General features: G+C 41.5%; 1 protein-coding gene across 2 annotated transcripts in view; it reads right to left on the bottom strand.

Annotated features, from left to right (window-relative positions):
• prex2 (phosphatidylinositol-3,4,5-trisphosphate-dependent Rac exchange factor 2) overlaps nucleotides 1-26,671 on the bottom strand; it is a 73,782-nt gene extending 47,111 nt beyond the window's left edge. The window contains exons 1-10 of one of the 2 annotated variants that reach the window (XM_068343628.1): nucleotides 26,248-26,671; nucleotides 12,157-12,228; nucleotides 11,254-11,376; nucleotides 10,225-10,329; nucleotides 8,274-8,375; nucleotides 7,323-7,484; nucleotides 4,532-4,665; nucleotides 3,891-3,994; nucleotides 2,293-2,442; nucleotides 1,899-2,040 (exon numbers count right to left, since the gene is read on the bottom strand). In XM_068343628.1, the coding sequence (XP_068199729.1) occupies nucleotides 1,899-2,040; nucleotides 2,293-2,442; nucleotides 3,891-3,994; nucleotides 4,532-4,665; nucleotides 7,323-7,484; nucleotides 8,274-8,375; nucleotides 10,225-10,329; nucleotides 11,254-11,376; nucleotides 12,157-12,228; nucleotides 26,248-26,385 (1,232 nt within the window). In that variant the 5' untranslated portion in view covers nucleotides 26,386-26,671. The remainder of the gene's footprint in view (nucleotides 1-1,898; nucleotides 2,041-2,292; nucleotides 2,443-3,890; nucleotides 3,995-4,531; nucleotides 4,666-7,322; nucleotides 7,485-8,273; nucleotides 8,376-10,224; nucleotides 10,330-11,253; nucleotides 11,377-12,156; nucleotides 12,229-26,247) is intronic. The other variant, XM_068343629.1, reaches the window with a different exon arrangement.
• Between the last annotated feature and the right edge of the window lie 506 nt (nucleotides 26,672-27,177).

The following is a 27,177-nucleotide window of genomic DNA, read 5'->3' as shown; positions in this document are numbered from 1 at the left end:
AGCCTTCCCTGTTTGAATAAATAAAATTAAAAGGAGAAGAGAGATTGGGTGGAAAGAATTTCACAATGGAGGGAGTGGCTGACCTGAAGCCGTAGGCTGTGGCTTCCAAGAAGGACACTCTATGCTGGTTCCAATTAGTCTATTACGCCTACATGAAATCATTCAAAGTCATGTCAGACAAGGGAAGTACAGAGGTTAGACATATATGTTCACCCTCAAGGTGTTGGCCAAGTCGAACATAGAGGGATATGTTTCCAAAAAGAGCTTTCCTGAGCTGCTTTCTCACCATGTTCTCTTCAGGCTTAATGAGGTACCCACATACGAACAATATTTGATCCTTTTAATCTTTTTGCTTGACAGATCCAGCGAGGGATCTGGTTCCTGCCTGGACCAAAGGAGAAAGTAGCTCCTAATTCCAAACCACCATGTGAAATAACACGGCCACAGCCATGTTCGGTTGGACTTAAATGTTAGTTTTCTTCTCTGCATGCTTTTAAAAACAGGGATTTTGGAATGATTGATTAAGCTCCAGTGATTTTCAGTGTGATTACGACAAGTCAAAACATCTTTGAAAACCATTCAAACAAATGTAAAGCATGAGTTATTCTGTAATGTAGTGGAAGAGACGAGAGAGGAACACGGATTAAAAAAATATCCAAACAAGACCGTCTTCTGAAAATGATTTATTTAACTTCCAACCCTCTTTAAATTCCATTTTAAGAGCCATCAGTGCATAAAAAGTCTTCTGGCCTCCGCCTACAGTTTTCATTTTCAAAAGCTGAAAAATCTTCCCCCAGATGTGGAGATTTTATCATCCTGATCCAGATTTAACACCCTCTCAATCTCAAAATACCTGCTCCACACAACGTGGGAAGCACATTATTGCAAAAAAAAAAAAAAAAAGGTGGGGAAAAGTAGCTTTGAATGTAAATAAGAATCAAGTTTATTTTTGCATTTTCTCCGCAAAAAGAGGAGCAAGACATCCTATACATATCAACATTTAATTTAAAAAGCTCTTGAAAACTAGATTATTCTAGTGGGCAGTTTGACTGAATCATTTTTGATTATTTTTGATTATTTAGAGCCTGCTAAACATTGAATTTTAAACTCGGCAGCAGAACATATGACTTTAAATTTAAGATGTGATTAGGTAATGTTCCACTGGACCTGATGAGACTCTTTTTTTTTTTATGCGCATTTACTTGCTTGAAAACCTGGCAAACTGATATGGCACACAGACACACAAATTCAGTTTCCCTCTGGCATAATGGGCTATACTGTAGTTACATCACGGATTCCACTGCTGAGACCTTATTGTAATCTAACATGAGCGAGTGAGAGAGGAGGCTGAGCCACACAGGGATATCTCCTTGTGATTTATGACTGGCATTCGGTGGCCGATCCGTCCCCAGACACTAGACCAATAATCCTTAAATAAGATTCATGGGCTAAATCTGGCTGGATTTGATTTTCCCATGACCAAGACTGCAGATATACATAACACACAGTCTCGTGGACAGGAAGTGCCAATGCTTTCTTCTCCCCAGCTGCTGTCTTTAGAAATGCTTGCCAGCTTTAAATGAAAGCAGGCACCGAGATCCATATTACAAAAGTAATAGCTGAAGATATAACTATAATTTAGTCAGCGTTCGAAAATATTACTCAATATGGTACAAGACTATTCTACATACTTTGGAATGTCCTGTCATGTATATCTGAAGTTGCACAGAATTTAATTTCTAATTTATTTTCTCAGAAATTCATGACACAGTCACTGTGGCCCTCACTCTCTCACGGCGACAGAACTTACACTGACAGAGGAAACCACAAAGTCTGAACACTCTGCTGCATCCTCTCTAGACAAACCAAAGCATCGAGATCAGTGGTGATACTCGTACCTTCCCAGGAAGCACTTGGGGAAGGTGGTGAGCTTGCGTTTCCGGTCCTTGATGAGGTTGCCCTTGGTCATGAGGTGGTAAAGCTTCTCTCCCTTCTCTGACACCATCACCCACGTATCCTGCTCCATGCCGAGCCTCAGACCTAAGCAGCAGGGGAAGGTGCAATGGATCTGTTATGTTCGAGACATCAATAAACATGATAGTCAGCACCTAGATCTCCACTGGATGAGGCATCGATTACCAACTGCCCGAGGTTAACACCTCTACACAAGGCAATACAGATTAAAAACTTTATCTTGCATCCAATTTTGCAAAATAAACAGAAAGGTAAATGTTATCCCTTAACTGCATCAAAATTAAAAGCGGCTCTCATACGCTAAAGCAACCTCCTTACTTTTCCTCCGCTCTCTCTCCTTCATGATGGCCTCCAGCCACTCTTGCTTCTCCTCAGGAGTCTTGGCCATGCAGACGAACCACTTGTTCTTGGCTGTGTTGTGGATCTTCCAGCCGTTGTTGACTATGTTTCCACTGCTGTGGTAGTCAGCTGTAAGGCAGAAGTGGAGAGCTTTGCTTCAGTAGTTTGTTAAAATCCTCTCCTCACAAGGGGCGGGACGACACAAATTCACTTCTTTTTTTTTCCGACTGATTTACACTCAGAGTAGATTTTCCAATTTGACGAAGAGGGCTGTCAATTTGCGGTCACACTGATCATGACAGTGTAAACAGAGTTGTTGGGAAGTTGGCTTTATAGTAAACCAGGGTTACCACATAAACACAGCAATAACATGAGGCACAAGTCCAATGATTCGCTTTGGAGAAAACGAAGCAAACAAATGTTGTGATGGCAACTCTAGTCACACAGGAAGCAGATAAGAACAGGCACATTACTGAATCAAATATTGCTTTTTCTTGCAGTGGTGTCTAATTCAGAAACCACAGCATCCATTATAACACTATAGCTATTAATGTACTCTCTCTCCAGACCCATTTCTCTGACTCTATTGAGTTCTTCATTGATTGCACTCTTCTCCTGTAAAGACATAAACAACCGGACACGAATACAGATGAAGAACCATCCATCAGCATCATTTCCTACTTAGTCTCCAGACTACTCCTACAGAACTGATGGACATGTTCGATTAACCACCTATGCTCAAATGTAGAAAGCATAAAAACACCCCCAGCAAATGGGGATGAACTCATGACCGTTAGATGGACGTCCACCATTATTTCCATGTCTACAGGAACATTTCAAATGCCTCCCAGTCTGACCTCTGAGGGTGAAACAAAATGCAAACCATTACAATCATCAATTACAATCATGTCTAAAAGCATCTACGGTGCGGAGTCCGTTATGGAATGCCTCAAGGGCATTTTTCAACCTCAGGCAGCAATTGCGCGTCTGGGAAAAAAAGTCACGTCGCATTCGTTACGTAGAAATTCATGCTAAAGAACTCTCTTCGCCCCAGATTTCAGATTGAAATCTCCAGCCTGTGGTGCAGAACACCCAAGAGTTCCTGCGCTGCTGCCATGTCTCACGTGTTTATCCTCCGTCTCCAGACCCAAACCCATCCATCTCTCACTGCAAACACCCAATATTACTGGCCATCTAGGTCTGCTGGAGAGGAAATGATGGCTTCTACAAATATAAAATGATAATCAGGGGCTGTGTGAGGCCAAGAGACACAAGCACCAGAGTTCACCAAGTGCCAGCAGCACTCCCAGGGATATGTAACTATAGAGGTCTGAAAAATGTAAAAAAGGTAAATCTTATTTTTCCTTCGGCAACCCAAGTATAAAATCACACAATTTGTGCACCAGCTCGAGCCAAGGTCTATGTTCTCAACGGTTATTATGGCACATTTTTAAACGTCTGCTGCCAGGAGTGCTGAAATAATATAATGACAATCTAAGAGTGAGCAAACACAGAAACAGAAAGAAAATCTAGCTGTGTCAATGGGGATCTATCCAAAATAAATGTTGACCTCTCACCTGTGCCATCGTCCACATTTTCCACCTCCATCACCTCTGTGTTGATCCTCCCTCTGAACAGGTAGCGTGGACCCTCTGTGGCCGTTTTACTGTTTTTCAAACGCCTTGGATGAAGAGAAAATGACCTTAAATTCAGCGACCTGGCTAACTTTTGCTGTCAGAGCAATTTCTTCTTCAGCCAGTGAATACTTTTGCATTTAGTTACTACCTGCAGACAAACTGCATATGGCATAAAGAGTCAAATCCAATTTAAGCAGATGGCAGTTGGTGGTTAACAAAGCCTTCCATAACACCTGATTATAGATGTTGGAACATTTTAGATCACCATAACCATTATATGTTAGAAGTACAGTAGAAAAACAGTATCAGTCTATAGAAGGTTGAAGTATTCCCTAGTTAATAATCTTTTTTTTAAGAATTTTTAAGAAAAAAGAACTTGGTGGTAAATTATTTATAAGATCAATGCTCTAAATGTTCTGTAAGAAGTAGAGAAACACAGGGATTTTATTTCAGTTAGCATAAATAATGTTTTTATTCAGTCTGTCAAAATAATATATTCTGTAATGAGAATTCAAAACAAGTTTGTCTCCTGGTTTGTGGATTTTGTCTGTAGGGTAATGAATAAAAGAAGGTCAAGACACCTGTTTTTCTTCTTGCAATAAACCAGAAGCTTGTCAAACAGGAAGAAAATCCTTTCCTGTATGTTTCCAGCTGAAATCTTCAGGAGTACGCCGTGCATGAGCATCTCTGTGCACGTGTCGGTGATATTGGAGCCCTGCAGAGGGACGTGTGGACAAAAAAGTTCAAAAATAGAAGTGAAGAAAGAGATTTACACACAGAGGATTGTCATCAAGAAATCTGCAGTCTGTCAAGAAAATAATGTTCTAGAAAGATTCTACAAATTATTTCTATAGCATTCAATGTTCCCATAGAGTGTCTGAACAGGGGGGAGGGTTTACAAAGCCCAGCCTTTCCTGTTCCCTCTCTCAGGGGTCTGTAAAAACACTCCCTGTTTCCTCAGAGCAGGATCGCTGCACGGCTAATAGCTCCTATAGAATAACATCCCCTTCAGTCGGACTATGCGTTGCATTGTCGTGTCTGGTCACCATACTGGTTGAGGTTCCTGCTGTAAGTGATAAAATTTGCGGTCTTTTCCTTTACCTTGTCTGTTCTGGGGATTTATGTGCCATGTTTGATCGGCCCTTTAGAGCTAAAAATAACTATTATGCGCACAGAGCCGGAAAATGTGCTAAGTATTCCCTTCTGCTGGGGACACCAGCAGAGCCAAAACCTATCCAGCTTTTCCTTCTTTCTCTCCTCGCCAGTTCAACTCTCCTCCTCCCTTCACTTCTGCTGATCATCTCTCAGTTCTCGTTCCCGCCTCTTGATTCCCTGGACTATTTCTCTATCTATTTCCTACTGTCCTCCAAACTTTTTTTTTTTAGTTCCCCACTCTTTCAGGGCCTATTAAGCCCAGAGCTCATGACCAGATGTTAAACTAATTTTCAGCTAGTGAATGACCAGACGTGGAAAGGCCAATTGGTTCTGGTCATTTTTAGGGTCTAATAACAACATCACAGCAATTCAGAGTGTATGACTGCATTTCCTTAATGGAAGAACAGACACTTTCCTTTTCTGCAAACCTCTAGAAGCGCAGCCTTTTTCTTAGCAGCATTTTTACAACACTTTTCACCTCTATCTTGTTCCAAGTCAATGTTCCACATCCAATCCAAAACTGAAAACAACACTTTGTACCCTAGGTCATCTGTTTCAACTAATTTTCAGCCCTCTATTTTGATAGTCCCACAACTGCCAGACATAACAATTACAGAAAATGATTAAAAGTAGAAATGACAAAGGAGGATATGCCATTAATTAGGGAGTTGTGGTAGAAAGGTTTGTTTTGAACTTTCGTATTGCTTGATAATAAGATACAGACATGACAGAATTTTACTGAAAAAGAAGCCAAATGAAGCAAAGCCAACAAGTAAATTTAAGGAACACTAATTAAACATGCACAAGAGAACAGAATGTGAAGTGGAACACAACTGGAAACAACTATCCGTTACTCTAAAATTAACAAATCTCTATGGTACACAGTGACAAAACACAGACACTTGCGAAACTAACCAATTGGCAATCACCACCGTAAAAAATGCTGGCGGTCGCCAGCCTCGTTTCTCCCACGCGAGGTGAACCTGCCAGGATGTTGCAAGGGCGACCAGCTGTGGAGCCGGTCAGCATTAACAAGCAATCAGCCTGGGTGGAGGAGCAGCAACGGAAAAAGGAGCAGCTCTTACAGTCACTCCTCATCCCTCCGTCATTCCTCAAACACCCACACAAAGCTGGAAGATGCAACCATCAGTCACACTCTGTTTTTTTTCTGTTTCTCTTCCCTCTTCTCGACAGTTCCATTTCATTTGGAGCTGCAGAAGCCTGGCATGCAGCGGTCAGAGGATCCTGCTTCATGCTCATGAGCTAATGTTTACCATTAATAAAAGTACAGAGGTGAAACCGCAGACTAACTACAGCCAGGATTGCATTAAGTACAAGATAAATGTCATTCCATTCGATATATGTGTGTGTTTGTTCATGTATAAAGTACACTTAAAATGTGCAGCGCTCATTTTGGGACCCAATTTAGAGATTAATGAGGGTACACCATAACTTTTCATATTCCTAATTATTTATCAAATTCCACGAGGGGTCTTTTTTTATTACTTTAGATTCAACATGAGTTTTTTTTTTTTTTTTACTGTTTTATTTAATCATTTACACTTTCTGCCGCATACTTTTTCCAATCAAAACTAACTTTCTACACCAATTCAAAATGATAAATGGACAAAATAAAATACTAAATTCATGGAAACATCTCAGCCACATGGAAGGAAACCTGACTTAAAAGCATGAATTCCCTCAGAAAACAGCACCTAGACTTGGTGAGGTACTGTTTCCAGGATGCTTTTAAGCTCTTTTCTGCATCATACAAGGTCACTTTAGCAACAGCACCATCCTCCTTTCGTACCATTACCCCTGGTGTCTCTTCCACCTCTGACTTGTTATTAAAGCATCTCAGAAAACATGAAAATAATCAGATCCCAAGGCAATCATGCAGACCAAGACATGCTGTCTACCTGATACTGATTAGACCAGCCACCCTAAAGCTTTAACAACAGGTATCAAGCTCATTCATACAGAACAAATTTGAGAATGTGAATGTGAGTCATTGTTCCCAGAGAGAGCAAGAGAGCATAAAAGACTTCAGAAGTCACGCCACTAGGAATTCTTGTTGAATTGCTGGCATAAGGCTAAGTGGCTTTTAATAAGTCATGACTTTGAGCTTGGTGGGGGGAAAACAGCAAGAAGTCGGCGTGGCTGTGGATGACAATAAAAATTTCAAATAAAAGTGTACACAGTTTGGTTTAGCTCTACCTCCCAGCCTTCAATGTGGGACTGCCATTCTTCCAAAATCTCCAATTTATCCATTTGTCTCTTGGCTTCGTTGATGCTGGAGCACACGGCCTTCATCACCTGCAGAGACTCTTGCACCAGGATATAATCATTGTGCTTCTTGGGGGTCCTTTTCAGCAGCTCCTGTAAATTCAAGCCATATAGTTAGTAGACTAGTAGAGATAAAAGTTCACATTAATGCTCTTAAACTACTTTTTTGAAGATATTAAATCTGAATTTTAATCTCAGATAACTGTTTACTGCATTTCCCATCAACTCCTCATTCGTTCATGTTCCAGAGCTTAGAGGTAAACAATGGTTCTGTGTTTCTGTGGACTCTATAGGGTGTTCTGGATACATCTGCAGCCAGCGATGACTATCTGAATCATTTCAGAGCAGGAGGCTATGGCAGCTGGAACACTTCAAATGACAGAGAATCAGATTACTCCCTTATTATTATTAGATCGCTGTGTCTGTACTTGTGGATGTTTAGAAAACGACTGAGAAAATGAATAGATCATAACAAGATGAATGTGATAGGACTGCTCAGACCACAGACACAAAGAAACTGGTGAACCTGTATTTCATTTCAGGCACGTTTCACGTAGGGGAATGGACATTTTAAGACTAACAACTGACCAGATATGAATGAGCCCAGGCACCAAGTCTGAATGAGTGACTGGGCAGGGGAGGTGATGATAGGTCTGGTGTTATTGCTACAATGTGGTCCTGCTTGGGAACCAAAGCAGAGACATGTCAGAATAGGAGCCCAGCGTTTCATTACTGAGGGAGAGGTTGATGGGAATACTGTACAGCTCTCACTAATGACTAGGTGGTGGTGGATGAAAACAGGAGTAGAGGTGCCCTACAGAGGTGGTACAAGGGTGTGGTATCTCCATAATGCACGGTTAGCACGAAAGAGACCATACTCACTCTGAGCAGCAATGGGTACTTGCAGATCCTCTGAATAGGAGCTACCAGGTAACCCTCCAATGGGACCTCTGTGTTCTTTCTGCCGCCCAATAACATGCAGTTCTGGAGAGCAGAGGAGAGAAGAAAAAGAAAGTTTAATCAATATAATGATTATTAGCAAGAGATAAATTTGCATCATTAATGGTAAGCACATTAAAAAATGCAGTGTACAAGACAGGCTTCAAAATCCAGCCTTTTTTTTGTTGTTGTTAAGAACACATGAGTTGTAGTAATGGAAATACAAAAAAACTTCTAAATTTCTAAAGACCAAAAGCCATAACTCCTCCATATGGTTGATGTGTAAGCCAAGTTTCATAAAATAATATTGAACAGTGCTCGAGTTGTGCCACAAACAAAAACATTTACAGATAAGTGGCAGATGGCAGAGTGATAGCTACATCCACCGGGAATGTAAGAAAAGAACTGCATGATGTAAAGCAGCGGGATTGTCAATAATTTAAAAAAAAAAAAAAAGAACCTTCCATCTATTAGGCATCATACCATCCAACACTGCAGTGCCTGAATTTACATTTTGGATAGCAGCGTAAGTAAACCTCTTTTTTATTTCATTCCAAGTGACCTACATATGAGGGGTTACAGGTTATGAGGTCACCTCCTAATATCCATTCTCACCTCTGTCTCATTTGAATTCTCCATGGGTTGCTGAATTACAAAGTAAACAATAAAAGAGGCTTTATAGCAGCCAATATGTCAAAAGTTCAGTGGATATTCCGACATGGTTACTGCGAGGCCGAAGAGGTGACCTGAGTTATATCAGTATATAGCGAAGTGTGAGTTGTGAGGCAATATAAAACTCATGTTTCTCTGATTTACAGCTAGGGCAAGAAAAGGTCAAGGACATAAATACAATATTGAATTAAAATCAATTAATATATTTGCCTCCACTAGCTTCTTACATTAAAAGGAACGTATAGACAGTAAATCAGACAAGGAGCTCTCACAACCACTCTTCTCTGGTGGTGTGTATAGCATGTGAATGAGTACATTTCATCTCTCACTCTATCAATTACAGTCTTAAGAAAAAGTCATGTGCTTTACCAAAGTGTCGGCCAATCAATGAGTCTGTCGTCACACTAGAGAACCTCTGCTGGAGATTTCTACTGTATTTCAAAGAGTTTTGGTTTTATCAGTACTTGAAATACAAGGGACAACATCATGTAAAAACACAGGTGTGTGTCACTGCATGGCAAAGCAGGAAGGAGGGAGAAGCGCTTGCATTACAGACTGTAAAATCCTGAGAAAATGAAAAACAAGACTACAAACAGCATCAGGTAAATTACCAAAACGCAATGGAAAAGAAAATGCGCAAATTTGACCTCTTAAAGTGAATATGAGCGTACTTTCACACACAGAGTGAGCGTTTAGCAAGCCAGCAGAGGGGATGTATTCATCTTTTGTTCAAGCAACATGATGCTCCCCTGTGGAAGTGAAAGTGTCGAGACAGGAAGAGGGAGTCCACCCACACATGGGGCAGAGTCACATCAGCTGTCAGACACACTGGAACATTACGTACAGGGTTTTACACTGTCCAGCTGGCCTGTGTGTGACTGTCTGCTCATATGTCTAAGACAGTGTGGAAGTTTGTTTTCATAGGAGAAGAGAATAATCATGACCCCACATGGACGTAAATATTGACCTTAAATCAGCCATATTGTCATATTTTCCCATTTTTATTATCACATTTTGATTTCAACACATCCTTTGGTATGTAAAAATTTAACACAGAACACAACCTGGATGTTTAATTCTGAAATGTGATGAACTATTGTTTTTAGAAATGTACAGTATGTACATTCAGCATGACTACTTCAGAGACATGAGAATTTATTTTTCTGACATCGAGCGTGCTTAAGGACAGGACATGACGTGCGTGTCTGCAGCCCCTTCTCACCAGCAAACATGTGCGAACGCTCCTGATCTTATTGAGCTCCAGCAGCAGCCTCTGGGCCTTCTCATGGTTCCCGCAGTATTCATCATAAATCTGGAAACGGTCCCTCTGCAAGAGTCACAGAAAGACGAGGTGAGGCGAAAAAAAACAGAATGTACGTGGGGGAAAAAAGGGGGACAAAGATAGAAAAGAATAGAAATATGATAGTAAAGAAATACAAGAGATTGTCTACAAGAATGAATCAAAGCAATCATGGTGGGTGTTAGTAAGCGTTTTTATTCTCATTCTCGTCTCTTTTATGAAATACATAATGTATATACAGCAGTGCGGGGGCTTCAATCCATATCCTGTCATCTGCCTTGCAGCCACATGACTGACAACTTTCCACCGCAGCAGTTCTCAAGATGTTCCATTGTCTTTGAAGGCAGCAGAGGGATCAGACCACACAGTCTTTAAATCGCTCACCACCACAGTGAAACTAGAACGTCAGTCATGTCAATCTGGCTAAGAAGTCAACGTGATGTGGAGACACAGTCGTACAACAAGACAAGCTGCTTTAAAAAAAAAAATCACTATAGAGAAGCTCTTATTTATTCCTGTTGCTGAAAAGTGTATGAATTTTCAAAACCAGAAAATTTGATTGCAGTCCAAAGCGGGGGAGTAAAGTCTCAAGAGTTCAATTTCAGCAGTCTGCTGTTCAACAAGCTTATTTATCCATCTGTGTTTCTGTAGTGTGTCTAAAATATGAAATACTTTGTTGTAAAATTGAGCATTAAAAAACCACTACAGAGAAGGACATTTAGAAACATTGCTGCAGAATGAGCAAAAGAAAGAGGACGGAGAAAAAGTTTTACCATTCCAGATTCACATGGTCACTCATGACAGACTTTTGGTCATGAATCATGGGCTTTTAGTTATGCTGGGAGTCATATCCCATTTTCTCAATGCAGTCACCTCTTCATAAATCTAGCTACAGAACGTATTGCTCAGTCATCTTTCTCCCACCTGAATAAACTGTGACCCTCGACTTACAAAGTGCAAGAAGCAGTGGCCGATTTCATGGTGAGCATAAGGATCTGGCTGGAGCAGCTCTTCTGCCATGGTCAGGAAGTCTTTGTGAACAGCCAGGATCTCCTCGATGTTGGAGAATAAAACCTGAGAAAGAAGAAGAGGATGGAGTCGCTGCTTTGTCAATTCATCTTATCCTTTTGTTTTTAATTTTAGTGTTATTTTTCTGTTGCCAGCTGCAGTAGACAAGGGAATTGCTGAGGCCACACCATAAAAAGAGTTTTCTTTGTAATGAAAATCTCTGCTTGAGACAAAAAATGTCAATTACAAACATAATAAGGCATACTTCATTGAAGAAGATAAAATGGAGTATATTTTTAACGGCTATTTGATAGAAAGTTCACCTTCAAGAGCTGTTGACATCTGTCTAGGTCTACAAAATACCATTTTTGTGGTAATATGCTGACTCTAGAGAACTAAAAACAAGCTATCAGAGAAAAACCAAAGCATTACAAGGTCTTTTACGTGTGTCAAGAGGCAACATAATATGAAGCAATCCTGAGAGCAGTCAAATATCCAGTAAAATGCAATCAGTTCACCTCTGCTCCTGAGTGGATGTCGTTCAGCTGCCTGGTGACATCACAGGAAGCTGCTTCCTAACCTAATAATGACCCACGCAATCAAGCCCTCGCTGTACACAGAGTTCCCAAATAAAGCATAGATGGGGACAGACATTCCCAAACAGGGCACATGCAGTAAATATCCACCGAATGTGTATTTACCGTCAAAAGTAAGCAAGCTCCCTGAAACAGTCACACAAACACATTCCCACAGCGAGAGAGAGCACCCTGTATTATCCTCCAGCCAGATTCGTTTTATAAATAGACTATATTTACAGCTGCTTCCTTTTCCCACACTGACCCTCACCTTGACGGTTTCCTCTGTGATGTTCTTATCCATTTTGGTGGATGCATACTGGTTGAGACGATGTAGAAAAACCTGAAGCAGAAGAGAAAAGAAAAAGTAACAGTTAAATGCCTCTGAAAGCCCCCCAGGATTAAATTACAATCCTGGCGTCTGATCGTCCAACTTTTAACGGGACAAACAGAAGACGACTTTTCAGTGTGTGCAGCTGTAACACTTAGCTGCCAGAGCTAATTGGTAAACCATAACAATAGATACCTGATACACACGAAACTCTGCCTGAACTGGGTGGAAAAAGAAACCCCACAATAATTGCAGCGCATGGTATTTCAAAGGCGATGTTAAGTGGACGGGAATGTGAGGTGGAGAGGCCAATGGTGTGGGAATTGAGATGGATGGGGAGCCCTCTTATTTTCTCCAATCCCTTCAAGACGATGGTTCCCAGGCTGCTATGAGACACAAGCCCCCGACAACCCATTTAACGCTTCAGGGCACTTTGTTAGAAAGGGAAATTAAGGAGGTGTGCGTCGAATGTATCCCTAAAATGTGACTAAGGAAGAATTTGTTGTTTTCTGAGCTTTGCCTGAGGGAGAGCTTTTAAAGAAGACAACATCCATCAACAGGCACCAGACAGGAATATTTATGTTAGCGTGAGCAGAGAATGGAGTTTGAATGCGTCCTCAGAGAAAAGCTCTGTACAAAACAAATTGATGGCATCGCTCTTTGATTTTGATTGATGTCTGTGATGCACTCCACTTCAGGGAGGCAATGATGAAATCCAAAGTAAGGCTTAAAATTTGAAGCGTTCATAATTATTAAGCAGATGAGAAATTACATTCAATAGTGCAGACAACAGCTATGTCCCCAATGTTCATATCGCTGTCAAATTTGACTAAGAAAAAGTTATGCAGAAAGTATAACACCACAAAAACAAACTCACGAGATGTCAGCTTTGCATCAACAACATTTATTTCCATTTCCAGTGTCACACAACTAACTGCAGCCATCTCTCAACTGAGAGATGGGATTTCTAAGTAGAAACAAAGCTTGTGCTTGGAATTAATTATAGCAAACTTGTTAACAACAGCACAAAGGCAAAGATTGATGATACTGCAGATAAAAGTTAACCAATAGTTTGATTCCAGCTGAGACTCTTCATCTATTAATAATTTTAGAAACTAGAAGTACCACAATGCAGCAAAGCTGTCAAAACCCACATTCTGTCCCACTGATTACACCAATCCATCTCGCAAAATTACATTGTGACATGACAGATGAGAGGACAGAGACCTCGAGAATACGCTGGTTTGGGGAGGAGAGCTATGGAATTTAGAATTCTGGCCACGGTGACTGTCAAGTGGAAGGTGAGGCAGGCCTACTGGAAATGAATCCATCCAAATCTGTACAATGAACCACTCTCCTGCATTTATATAATTTACATCTTCCTTTCCTGGTGGGGATTTTAGTCTGGAAGCCGCAGAAAAAGGATCAACAAGGATGTTCCTGATGAAAGCAGATTTCTTAAGATTGCTGGATTGCTGCTGACATGGTGGGCAAATGCTCTGGTGGGGCATCTCTTGTTTTTCTGTCAATGTGGATCCCTTAAATCCTCCAGGGATAAACCTCCTGTAATGAAATTCACTTGGTAATTGGCGGGGTTCACCAACTGCCAGGTCTCAAACTTTGTTTGGTCTTGGATGTCCGTCATGCAGGTTCACGTGTACACCTTGTATCAACAAGATTTGGGTTCCTGCAGGGTCCGCAGAGTTCCCTCTTCCCGAATCGAAGCAAAAAAGTCAGTCATGTGACTCAGGAAACGGTGCTTTTATACCACAAAACAACACATCCTGACACTTGGGATGTACTTCACTTCAGAAGTTCCACCTTATGGTACGACATGATCCACAACAGCAGCAGGTCCATAAAGAATATGACCCAGCTCCGGATTGTCAGGCATCGTGTTACATACAGTCAGTGAGCACAGTAGAAACCTACATCTGTCTTTGCATCTGACCCTATCCATGGGCATCCCTTCACCACCCCACTGAGGGCCATAATGCCATCTGTCACCCACTGCAGCCACACAGCGGGCAATGTCACCCCAGCAAGTTCACACAATGCCAACACAGTGTGTAGACAATAAACAGATTGCTTTAACGAACCAGTGCTTATTCCTTCACACCATGACCCCAGTGAGTGGCCATGACTACAGTCAGCTGATTGAAAAGTTTCCCTTGATTGATGTTGAACATATGGAAAGGTGGTTTGGCTAATTTGGTTATAAAATCTCCATTTGTGTTTAATTAAAAAGGCAGTGCTTTGTTGTAAAACACAGTGACAAGAGAAAAAAGTAACTGAAATCATCTTAATCCCGTTGCACTGATGTGGAGCGATACTTCACAAGGAGCAGGACAAATGAGTGCTTGAATCCGGGTTTGCGGTTGGAAAGAAGGGGCTTAAATAATCAACTCCTTGTTGTGGGCAGCCTCTGCGCTGATTACCATTCTGTAGCACTCTTGCCATGCAACTCTGCCACTCACAAGTATTAGAATCTGATTACCAAGTCTAATATGCACAAACGTGCTGCAGACTACGACAGGCCTCTCGGAGGGGCCTGACAGGGCTTACAGTATGGGACGTTAGCTGAGAAAAAGTAGCACTAATTTGCATCAAAAACCCCACTTCCAGTCACTGGTGTGTGACATCAAACATGAGCTCATTAGGGAATATATCACATCAGTTTTCATAATGAAGAGTCTATTCAAGATGAAATAATCACTGCATTTGCAAGGCACTAATTATTCTTTATATCTATAGCTAAAGGGGAGTCTGCTGTGAAGCGTGAGCCACATTGCAGATGATTATCAGAGGTGAACAACATTAAAAAAAGAAACAATGAAGTACAGGAACTCCAAATCTGATCAGATGCATGGAAATAATAAATTATCCAAAGATAAGAGAAATGTTTTGTTGCGAAGGAGGAATGGTGTGAAAATGAAAGCGTCTTTCATGCAGTTTTCCAGAAAAAGACACTCACTGCTCAAAACTCTGGGCAACTCACTTGAGACGCTGTGTGTGTTATTCCTAGAATTGTGGACAGTTCAGACTTGATTTGTGTAAACGAACATGCATCTTCTGAAGACACTACCAATGCTGCCTCTTTGAGTCGTTAGGAGACTAATCCTGGAACGTCTCCACAGAGTGAATGGGAAGCTGCCTGACTGACTGGATTTATGGAAGTAGTAACAGTACCCAGGGTGACCGTGAATATAAGCCCATTGCCAGGATTGTACAGTACATCCAAAGGCGCAGCAGCACATACATGCAAAGCACATTTGCAGAAGAATATGTTGTCTTTAAATCCAGCATAATATAACTACCAAATCCAAATCCAGTGTTGTAAAGCATAGTCGCCGGAGCAAGACGATGTTTGTTTTTCGATAGCATCAAAGAGGAAAGCGTCTGTTTTCTCTGTTTCCTCTAAGATGATATTATTACCTATAAACTTATGTTCTAGGGACTTATTATATTCAAAGGACTCAAATCAAGAGAAAAGAACAAGCTGAATAGCTTTTCTGAAAACATATGCCCGCCATCGCTGTTGTCTTTGTGCCCATACTCAGAAAAGAACGAATGAATTCCAGAGAGACACATTTTGTTCCCTAGGACTGGATGTGCTTTATAGCAGGAATCCACCGTTTCTGGGCACAGGCCCCTTCTGAATCACAAGCAGACTCTTCGCAAATGGTTTGTAAACCTGACTGTCGGTGACCGAAGTCCTGCTTTCTGCCATGATTTGAAGGGAGTCCTGAACAACTCATAGTTTCTCTACAAGACCGTAGGTTTGTAAATGACTAAACTAGTAATCAGGGTGATGCAACTTCTTATTGTTCGTTGTACTGTTTGTGTGGGCCCTCTCTAAAATGAATCATCATCATTGGCTTATTTGTAATAAAGATGATGTAAAATGATTACCTCAGAGGTTATAAATAACGAAAAAGCACAAGTTTCTTTTAGTCAGTAACATTAAATGTGGTAGTATGTGTTCTTGTTACTGAATTAGGCAGTTTCCTTTCTACTTGTTGGACATAACATGCATATCCTGTTCTTAATCATGTAAAAACTTCTTCCCACAGACTCAGGTATAAACATCTGGACTGCTTCTCTAATGGCTGAGGGGGAGCACACATTCAAACCCTATCAAAGTTTTTATTATTCTACGCAGCAGACGGCTGTGATGAATACATTTGTCCGCTCTCAGTATGAGGCCAGCTCACAGACCTGTGGGCAACATTGACATGATCGAGGAAATCATTGACTCAGTAACATTCAAATACCAGTGATTGCAACCTTCATGTAACCTCCACCATCATGTGAATACTGAAATCAGGAAGCTGAACTCAGGCCCAGGTAGCAGACCTGCAGGCCTCCTCATCATCTACTCGGTGTAACTGAGCAGCTGCTTTAACAGCAGGAAACAACCTCAGTCTAACATGAATGACAGCTTTCTCTATATACACAAATGCTCAGGAGCATGGTCGTTGAAATTACAGACAGCATCCTCTGGCATCCTCTGCAAGGAAATGAAAAGGGTTAAGAGACCAGCTGGATGGCTGTTTCCATGCTGACAGTGTGTGCTAAGCCAACTCTGTTCAAGACATTTTGTGAATGGACATTATGCAATGCCCAACCCCATGTCTCCAGTTTGGAAGGATTCAACTGGCTCCCTACTCCCTGTCTATGTTGATCTTTGTGTCAATGAAACAGATGAATCACACAGAGTCTGGCACAAATAAAGGCTATTTGCTTCATCGCACGTTAACTAAAAAATATATAACAAGAGGACAGTGATGAATAGTCTCTTTCTCTGAAATAAAGCATACTCACTGAATATTAGCCAAGCCCCTGCCAATGTAAAAAAAAATGTGATACTGAATGCAAAATGAGTGGACAGGAGTGAAGAAAGTGTAAGCAAAGAAAGAAAAAGAAACACGTCATTCATCACGTTATACAGACACAAAGCGGAGTGGGCTGTGATGGGAATATAAATCCCGACCGGAGAGGAAAGGAGCATGAAGCATATCCAAAAGAGCAAAAGGATGCAGCGATCTACTCGGATTTTTTTTTTTAAAAAAAAGGAGCTTTCTTTTTTGCTTGTATTATACAAACGCAAAGCCTGCCTCAAAAATCTTTGGATGAGCTTTGGTTAAACCAGTGGAAAGAAACAACCATCTTAGCACCCTGCTGGTTCATTGGAGAACACAATGTTCTCCCTGAAATTATTATTTATGAGTACTTCTGAGGCACCAAAGACTGACCACTCACTCAATATACAATATACTCAATATTTGGGGCGGCAGTGGCCCATCGGTGAATCGATTCCCGCTCCCGCCATGACATCCCTTGGAGTGTGAGCTGACAGTGGGAGGTGTCAGCTCACCTCCCAGCCACTGCCAAGGCGCCCTTGAGCAAGGCGCCGTCCCCACTACAAGCTGCTCATTTGGGGCGCGACCTCAGTGCACGACCCGTCACTCTTCCTCCCCTGGACTAATTGCATGATTACAGGCCCCTAGTGTGCTGTGTTTCAGGGGCCTTGTTCACAATACTATGTGATGTAATAAGACTAACACATATACAGTATATGCATGTACTGAGAGTGAGAAGACAATTTCCCCTCTGGGGATCAATAAAGTGTGAATTGTGATTATTATTATTATTATTATTATTATTATATTATTATTATTATACTACACAAACCAGCATCAACACATTCAGACAACACCCAACACTTCCTCTGAGGACTTAGACCTTTCAACCTCATTGAATTGATTCCACTATGATGAGGGACAAACCAGCAACAACACAACTCGCACTTACAGAAAAGGAAAACAAACAGAAAGAGTCTTCCTCAAAGACTTTGAGGAAGACTCTTTCTCAAAGTCTACTGAACACTGAACTTCTTTTGTCCATTGGTGGTTCGCTGAGCTATTGGTCACAACCATGGTTGGAAAGTCGAGCAACAAACACACACATATGAATATCCTGTATGTACAATGATGTGTACTTTCTAGAGAATATTAGATGGTGTAAAATGACTATCATTATATAATTGTGCATTTATTCCAGGGAATTCAAGCCCATCATCTGGGACAGACTCCGTTGATGAGTCAAAGATCAGAGGTAGAGATGGAGACAAATTTACATACAGCAGTGTCCTCATTAACACTCTTGTTGAGCGTGGGCGTTTATTGGTCATACAGCTGTCCCTCAGGGAAGTGAAATAAAAAGTAAACTACTGTGGAAACAGTCGAAGGACAACAGGTAAGCCATGACGCAACTTGGAAACTTCAGACAAGTGCTCAAAAGCCACCCAAGTCACTGGATGTGATGGGGGTGTATGTGTGTGTGTGTGTGTGTGTGTGTGTGTGTGTGTGTGTGTGTGTGTGTGTGTGTGTGTGTGTGTGTGTGTGTGTGTGTGTATGTGTGTGTGTGGTTATATAAAAAGAGAGACACTAAAAGAAATAGAAGACAGACAGAGAGGATGTGGCGTGGGTGAAAAAAGAGAGGGAAAAAGAGGGTCTTGTGTTGCCTTCTTTACAGGGCAACTCTGTAGGGAGGATATTGAGCATTTACCATTCTTCCTGCGCAGAGGAACTCCTTCTAAACTGGAATTCAACATTACAGTGCAAGAACTCTTGCTTAGAGGCCTCCAAAAGAAACACCTAAACACACACATTCCTAGCAAAGAAAAAACTGGACATCCCCCTAAAGGGCCTGAGTCAGTCTCGGATGCAGCCAGAACATTAGGGGACATCAGAAAAGAGAAAAGACTCTTTGTAGTGACTCTTTCCCCTGAGCCTCCTGTCTTCAACAGGTCCCACTGACACCTCCAGGATTCATCCCGAGCTCCTCATCTGGAAAGCTTTCCCGAAACTGTCCCATTTCGCTCTGCTTGGAATGTATACAGGAAACAGACACTATAAATACAGCAAGGAATGTTAATACGTCGATCTCGGGAGTGACTATTCAGGCTCATCTGTACAGCTCAATGGTGGGCCTCAGGTTTCAATTAACAGATAACATATTGTGTGGTCATTTTTATAAGTTCTTGAGGAGAATATAAGTTCTTTTGTCTTTGGAGCTCCCTTTCATTTCAAAACTGCATGATTCTTAGATGACTTCCACCAATAAATTAGAGAGAACGTTGGTCCTTTTAAGGTAATTAAAATTAGAGCTAATGAAGTATCAATTGAAAGTTTATCATTTCAGAAAAATCTGTTGCATGGCAAAGAAAAAATTGGCTTATAAAGGTCACATTTTGGACCAACAAACCAATTTCCTTTTTAAGCATCTGCAAAAATCATTATTATCTATGAAGGGCAAACAACGTGTCTCGTCTCTGATGATACTCTTGTCCTTCCAATGACCCTAGTGCCCATGGCATCACATAAACAACCAGGATGAAGCAATTTATCTAATGAATATGTCTGTGTCCAATGTCTGCCCCTGACTCCCACTGAGCTACCTGCTCAGCTGATATGGAGGCAAAATAAGCATAAAATGATGCGAGTGGTCCTGTCAGTTAAAGTGAATGCCTGAGTGTCTGTGGCTCGGTTCAATTTCACCCATCGTAGCACTATAAATGGAAGGCATCTTCAGTGTATTAGAAGATCTTTTGACATGAAATTGGATGTTAAGCAGTAAGAACAGCCTCCGGTAGATGAGAATTAGCCTCTAGATACCAAACCTGCTAAAGGGCCGATTCCCACACTCCAGGACCCTGTATTGATCTGCAAGATGACTGAGCAGAATCAAATGTCAAATAATTGTCACACACCCAAGTCCTCCATTCTACTATGGCTGTCTAAGGCATCATATTGACCATTTGATGTGAAAAGTTGCCATTTATACTGTGCATCAATACAGTTTCAGGCTTCCCTCAAGGCCTCCTACTGTCCATTGTAGTAGAAGTGACAAGAAAAAAACAACTTCATACCAACAACACATCATAACACCAGTAGATGGGCTAAAATGTTTCAGCAGTCACTATCAACAGTTCATACACAAAAAAGATTCAATGTGATGGTGATAACAAAATACCCAGTTACCATCTTTGAGCGCCTCACTTTGTTACTAGGTGTGGAAATAAGCAACTGTTTGTTAATCTATTACTGATAAAACCTTTATAGGATGAATATAGAGAAAAAAGAGAAATGAAAAAGAAAGATGAAAAGAAAAGAAGGACACGTGAGGCAGGCTGACATGAAGAGGATGTCTGCAGACGAGGCTTGTTTCGAGACAGAGAGAGCCTTGTCTGACTATCAGAGCTGCTGCAGCAAATCCTATTCAAGTGCTTAATTAAATAATGAATGAAGTGGAATTTCTCATCACGTCTGGCTGAATCGCTTTGGATGTTTATGGATTACGAGCCCAGAAATGCAGAATGGACAGAAACATGCAAGCAAAAATTTAATTTGAGAGACAGGAAACACACAAACTTGTCTAAACAACTTCTGAGGACAAAATATTCACAGATCTGTTTATTGTAATTTCCCGATTTACATGCAGAATAATGCCACTGGAGCAGGTTTTAGAATGGCATTCAGACACCACAAGCATACTGATCTTATGTGTGTGTGTGTGTGTGTGTGTGTGTTTGTGCGTGCGTGCGTGCGTGTGTTTGGTGGGGGCATCATGACTAAAACACAGGCATCCTTGTGATGGTGATCCTTTCAAATGCCATGAATATCCTTTAAAGTTTGTACGGTACCACCACCACTCTATCTGTTGCACCATGTGACCGGGCAGCTGCCCCAGGCCAAATCAAAGGCCACCTTCTTCTCCATTGCCCCACCGGTGCTGCCACCACTGCCGCTTTAGATGAAACCACTCCTTGGATTCACTACAGGAGGGATCCATACAGCAGTACCCCTATGCAGTGAAGCTTCACCTTGCCAAGCGGGCAACTCTCCTTTCCCTGACCAGTGTGTGTGTGTGTGTGTGTGTGTGTGTGTGTGTGTGTGTGTGTGTGTGTGTGTGTGTGTGTGTGTGTGTGTGTGTGTGTGTGTGTGTGTGTGTGTGTGTGTGTGTGTGTGTGTGTGTGTGTTGAAGCAGGAAATATGGAGCACAATGTAAAGATGGGGAGGGCCAGGAAGGAAGGAAATCCTGCTTGAAAATTGCCCTCTGAGACAGAAGCAAAAGAACCCGACACTGTAAGAACCTCTTAGAGGGACTTAAATGTTTAAACAGTAACTGAGAGAAGGTGTAGACTGTAAACTAATAACCTTATCTAACCTTGCATCAATGAAACAAAAGTTTAATTCACTTTTCACAGCCCTCAATGAACATTGTGATATTAGATTATTGTACAACATGTCTTAATTTGTACATGCATATAACGGAAATCACATCTTCTGCATCTAGGAGATTGCTAAAAAGGGATATATGGATAAAATCGATGGCTCCCGAAGCAAACTGCTAAATGGTTAGATAAAGAATCATCCCACTGGGGATTTTATAGACATGGTACTCAAGGTTGATGCAAAACAATCTGCAGGGAAGACCTTGTTGTCTGTGAGCTAATCCTCATCATTATTACTCAAGGCATATTTAGCTTGCTAACTGATTTATGTACCGAATATACAGGGACGAAGAAGGCATTCAGTCTTGGAAGTAATCAGGAAAGCCTCTAGTGAGACAGCAGCGGTGGTGTGAAATTGTAATGCGACAGACCTCACATTGGGGACAGATGCAAGGAAAACAGTTTGTGTTCTCAGAGAGGAGAGACTGACCCAATTAAATTAAAAAGAGTCAAGGAGAAAAACATACCACCTCTCACAAACATACGCATAGAGAAAGATTGTGTCAGTGCTTCACGGAGTGAAGCCACATTAAATCAGAAATATCCTCAGCCTGTGTTCTGGTTAGCGATGGAGAAATTGATCTGTATCTGTAAATATCGATAAGCTCCAGAAGAAAAAGGTGCTGCTTTTAGAGTTCAAGTAATTTTAATTCATTCTGGCATAGTTGGCATTTTCAAAAAGTTGTTGCTAAATTGAATCACAGGGAAGTGGGCATGGCATTGTGTAACAAAAACCTGTATTTCAAATGCCAAGCAAATTCATTTTGTGTTATTCTCTCCAGTCATTATGGTAGACTTGGCTAGACATTATAAATCTGAACAAAATAGGAATTGGTGATCCAGAAGAGCAAATCACCAAAGATGACAATAATCAGAAACCACAACAGAAAAAACATTTCTGATAAAAGGTGGGTACCTGCTAAATAAGAACTTCACTGATTGGACAGACAGGAAGGAACTGTGTCATGTTCATCTGCAGAAGGAAACAGCAAAGGAACCAGGATGGGGAGGGATCAAAATGTTCCATTGGTCTCATTGCGGCAAAACATTTGCAAAAAAACTTATTAAGCATATCAAAATTTATCTCACATTTATTCAATCAGCAACAACAGACACAGCAGATCATAACATTTACCTTAGATTTAAATGTGGAGGAGGAAGACGTACTTCATTGCAACATAAAATTAATCTCACTTAACTTGGTATTTATTAACAAGCACAATAGCTTGTTTTGGTTCTGTTTCCCATCAAGCTTCCATATATGGCTCGATGCCGGACAAACACAGACAATGAGAGGCTCATGTTTTTTTATGTTTACACAGTTTGGTTTGTGCATTTTTGTCAAATCCAGATAAACTGAGCATCAGAATCATCTGTTCTTGATTCTATCCAAACAAAGAAGCGAGCTGGAAGTCACTGACAGACAGGAAAGAGACGAGAACAAGAGGCCGTGACCTCTGGGGTCATCAGCCGTCTGTCGGGAGTATATAAGCCTGCTCGCCGTGCCCCTCTGACCTGACCTCCTTCAGCACCGCCCTCTGGTCATATGGCACAAGCAAAATATAAAATGTCTTAATGCTGCATCTTGGGACACACTGGTCATCCCAGCCAAGATGTAAACAAATCCAATCTCTGATTGAGGGTTGCATGATCTCTATATACAAATACACACACAGAGGGCTTGCATGAACTCCTGGGTTTCCGCTAAAAAAAATCCTTCTAAACAGCTGCTTTCTCCATTGCAAGTGATTCACTATCTTCCTGCAGCTAATTTCACTGAACCTACCAACTTAAAGTGACAACTGATTAATGACTTTTCCATTTAAAGTCAAAGAAATATAGCAATTCTAATCGCATGCAGCTGTTTTCAAAAGCTGAAGCACAAATGTAATATTTCTTCTAAAAAGAATATTCCAGCGTAATACAATTCTTCAACCAATATTTTAAATTTATGAAAAGGATTGAATTTTCTTTTTTCTAAACACTTCACTCTGTGGTTGCTTCATAGTTCAACAGGCTTTAGTTGGGCAGAGCAAGGGAACAGCTGAGGAACCACTTAAAGCACTGCAAAGCTCTTTGGAATATATTAAATTAACTTGTGGCTCAGATCTCCCGCCAGGATCAAGACTTGAAAGGTTTCTTCCATTGTCCCTACTTGTGTTCTGCGTTCTAAGTGCTTATCATGCAGGCAAATGAATTTCAACGTCTTACAGGGACAAATGGTAGAGACTTTATAATGCATTTGACTTTGTGTTGCTAAAAAAGCATAAAAGCAAACACCTCATTAAAGTGAATGTTTACATAAGCTCTCGATTTGTTCCCCTCATTGAGACATTTCGAAGAATGACTGTCATTTTATTGGCTCGCAGCCGTCCAAAATAAACACCAGTGTCCACCGCCGCCCATTATCTCTGGCCATTATTGTTCATTATGTAAGATAAGCCTGAGATATTTCAGACAGCTTTCTTACAGACCTTCCTCTCGCTGTCAGAGTCTGATGCATCTCGGTACGTGCCCAGAGAAAGCTGATGCTTAAATACAAAGAAAGTTAGATTTACATTTTGCACTAGTGACACCTTCACGTTTTCCCCACAAGGTTAGTCAGGTCGCAAACTCTGGGACAAACTTCTCCAATCACCACTGCTCTATTCCCCAACCTTAGGGGTAAGGTATGCGTGAGATGCATTGTGTTTGGGTCCCACGGATCAGCACCAACAATCTCTGCTCTGCTGTTTGACTTCAGCTACTGACCGGAGTCTCATTGTTCCCCAGCATTTCCTAACCTCAGAGGAATTCCTTCTCCAGGAAATATGGTTTGCAAGAGAAGGCACAAGGCCCAGTCACTTGTGGAGACCACCCCAACCCCTTCCTCTCTCCTACTACCCTTCACCCTCCTGGCAATATCTGCTGTGTGATCTACTTTTCCCTTTCAGCCCTCCTACAATATCCCGACTACACCTCTCTTTACTGGTACTTGGAGATCCCTGGATTATCCCAACAGGGAATCTCACAGGGGGGGGGCGGCTGTTCCCCATTATGACCTCTAGACACACCAAGACTTGTGTAGTTTTGCTGTGGCAGTGGAGAATTCTGTGGAGGCACCCATGTGTTTGTGTGTGATCAGATGAAAGTTTCAAAATGACCCCTCTCCCCAGTAGGGCAGTCTTTGATCATCGTGAGTCTCTTCCACGATTCTCCCCAGGACCTCCCAGAAGATAAGACAGTAGACAATTGTGACTTTGTCCTTTTCCTCTCACTCTCTACATTCATTATCATGTCAGTTCTCAATAAACCACGTGCAGCTAAAACAACAATACCAATCTCGCACTGTCGGATCTCAATGCAAAGCAGCATTCCTGAGGCCTTGTAAGGATCAGTTGCTTCTGAAGTGAATCCCAGTTCCAGTGTGACATGGGGGAGACGAAGGAGGGGTGGATGCATTCCCATCACTAGGGCAGAGGACACAATCCCTAATGGAATCGCCTCCTACGTTTCTCCAGTGATGCCACTTCTCGGAAAGGCCAGATAGAGCACCGTCCCCTCCCCGGTCCTTCCGTCCTCCATTGGAAACATCTGGGCAGTGGGAGGCAGGTCAGGGTGTACACAGTAATATATGCGTTCTGGGAAATAACAAAATTAACAACACACAACACAACCCCTTCAACCAAACTTCACTGCAAAGTTCTCATCGCACCGAAAACTGCTGAGGAAACGAATCGGAAGTCCTCCAAAGCCACAGTCGGGTTCACATCACATCAGATCAGCGTGTCGACTGCGAGGCCATGTCAACGCCAAAAACCTCTTTTTTGTCAAATAACACTTGAATACAAGCCATACAGAATGGTGTTTTGGGGGTTTTTTTTGCACTACTCTTGTTTTAATGGCAACGTTGCCAAAGTTTTCTTTCCCTCCTGTCTTTGAGGTTAGCTGTTATTTTATGCAATGCAATCAGGCTGACAGCACATCATTCCTGTGCTGCGGCAGCCCAGCTCTGCTCTCAGTGTGCGGCCGGAGATGTGTTGCCACTGGCAGTGGTTTTCATTGGAGTACACCTGTGCCGTCCTTGGCGAAGACTCCCCCACTTCTGGATTTGATCAGACAGAGGAAGCAGACGAACACACTCTCCTGTATTTTCAGTAGTACATGAGAAGTGGGATAATAATCCTGAACAGCAGGAGTTTAAAACCACAGTGTGACACAATGAGGTGAAACAAGATGATGAATCTCAGTGTCACTTTCTAATCAGAATAAGAACTGGACTGTAAACAGGAATGACTGCCTTACACTACAATAGTATATGAGAATAAACTCATTTAAAAACTTACAGGGAGCTTCTAACTCTCTGAGCAGACTGAGAACCGGATTAAACATCACACTGGCTGTGCGTAAACTAAAGCTGTGCCATGCCTTTGTGTCTGATTTCTCAATTTCACACTTGTGAATCTGAAAAGTTAATATCTCCATCAAAAAGGGTGAGCTCTGAGTATTACAGGTCACACTGAGTGAAGTTGATTGTGATGTCACACAAGCTACTATCGTTATTTTTGGTGGTTTTGGCAGGCAGGTTTGTACTGGAGGCTATTAACATGTAACACTTAATGGTTGTGGAGCCGGATGCACCGCGCATACTAATGAGGCTGACAGGCTTTTTGTTTGCTCTAGGGTTTCACTCTCTGGAGAAAAACGTGGAATGTGTTACCGTCTCCGGGTTAAAAACTCTTCTTATGACTCACCGAGAGAAACTCAAGTGTCCCAACATAATCCCGTTCAGTCTTTAAAAGTTCATTTAGGACGCACACCCGCAGCCGGAGCTGTTTCTCCAAGTCCTTCCCGCTTTCGGCTCTGTGCTCACCTCTGCTCTCCTCAGTCATTATGAGTAAATGGATGTAAAGCGTAATTCCCTTTGGAGGTGTTTCACACAGTAAAACAGGTATTCAGATGCAAAACGTCTGTAGCATTGTCAAAATTGATCAGGTCTCTGCACTAGAATTCCGACAAAAGTGGGGAAAAAACAATGCAACAAGCTGGATGAAAGCGCACGGAAAGCCGGCAAAAGTTTTAAAAAATAATGCTGAAAACAAGGGTTAGAAATTGTAAATCGGACTCCCACAGATGGATGGAGAACAACTGAACACCAGTTTGGAAGTTGAGTCCATGTGATTTATTCAATCTTCATCCTAATCCAGCCTCCATCAGCCTTTAATGCACAGGGACCAGTGTCAAGTCAACCGGAGAATACCATATGAAGTTTAAATCGTCTTTTCAGAATAAAACCTCATCAACAGGTTTCAAGAAAGAACTCGCATTTAAATTGATTAGTGTAATGTATTATAAGAGAGCTTCATAAATAATTAAAAATTGTAGTGAAAGTAGTTACAAGCAACACGATATTCCTCAATTTATGTGCTGCAGCACTGTTGCAGACAATTTATGCTTTTACTTTGAAGCGTATTTTACTGTGCTTGAGTGCGTACTTTCAGCTTCACGGGACAGGAAAACGTTCACAAAAGTAATGAAGTGTAACCACAACACTACAGACACGCTAAACTAAACCTCAAGATTGCTTAGGTTTATTTCTATAATTACATCATACAAAACAAGGACTCCATAATGATTCCTTTTCACATGTTCTGACTCATTTTCCCTTAAATTAAATTCACGGA

Source organism: Antennarius striatus, chromosome 20 (genome assembly GCF_040054535.1).
Source record: "Antennarius striatus isolate MH-2024 chromosome 20, ASM4005453v1, whole genome shotgun sequence".
Lineage (NCBI taxonomy): Eukaryota > Metazoa > Chordata > Actinopteri > Lophiiformes > Antennariidae > Antennarius > Antennarius striatus.
Note: the sequence above shows the minus strand (reverse complement) of the source record. Positions and strands in the feature narration are given on the sequence as shown.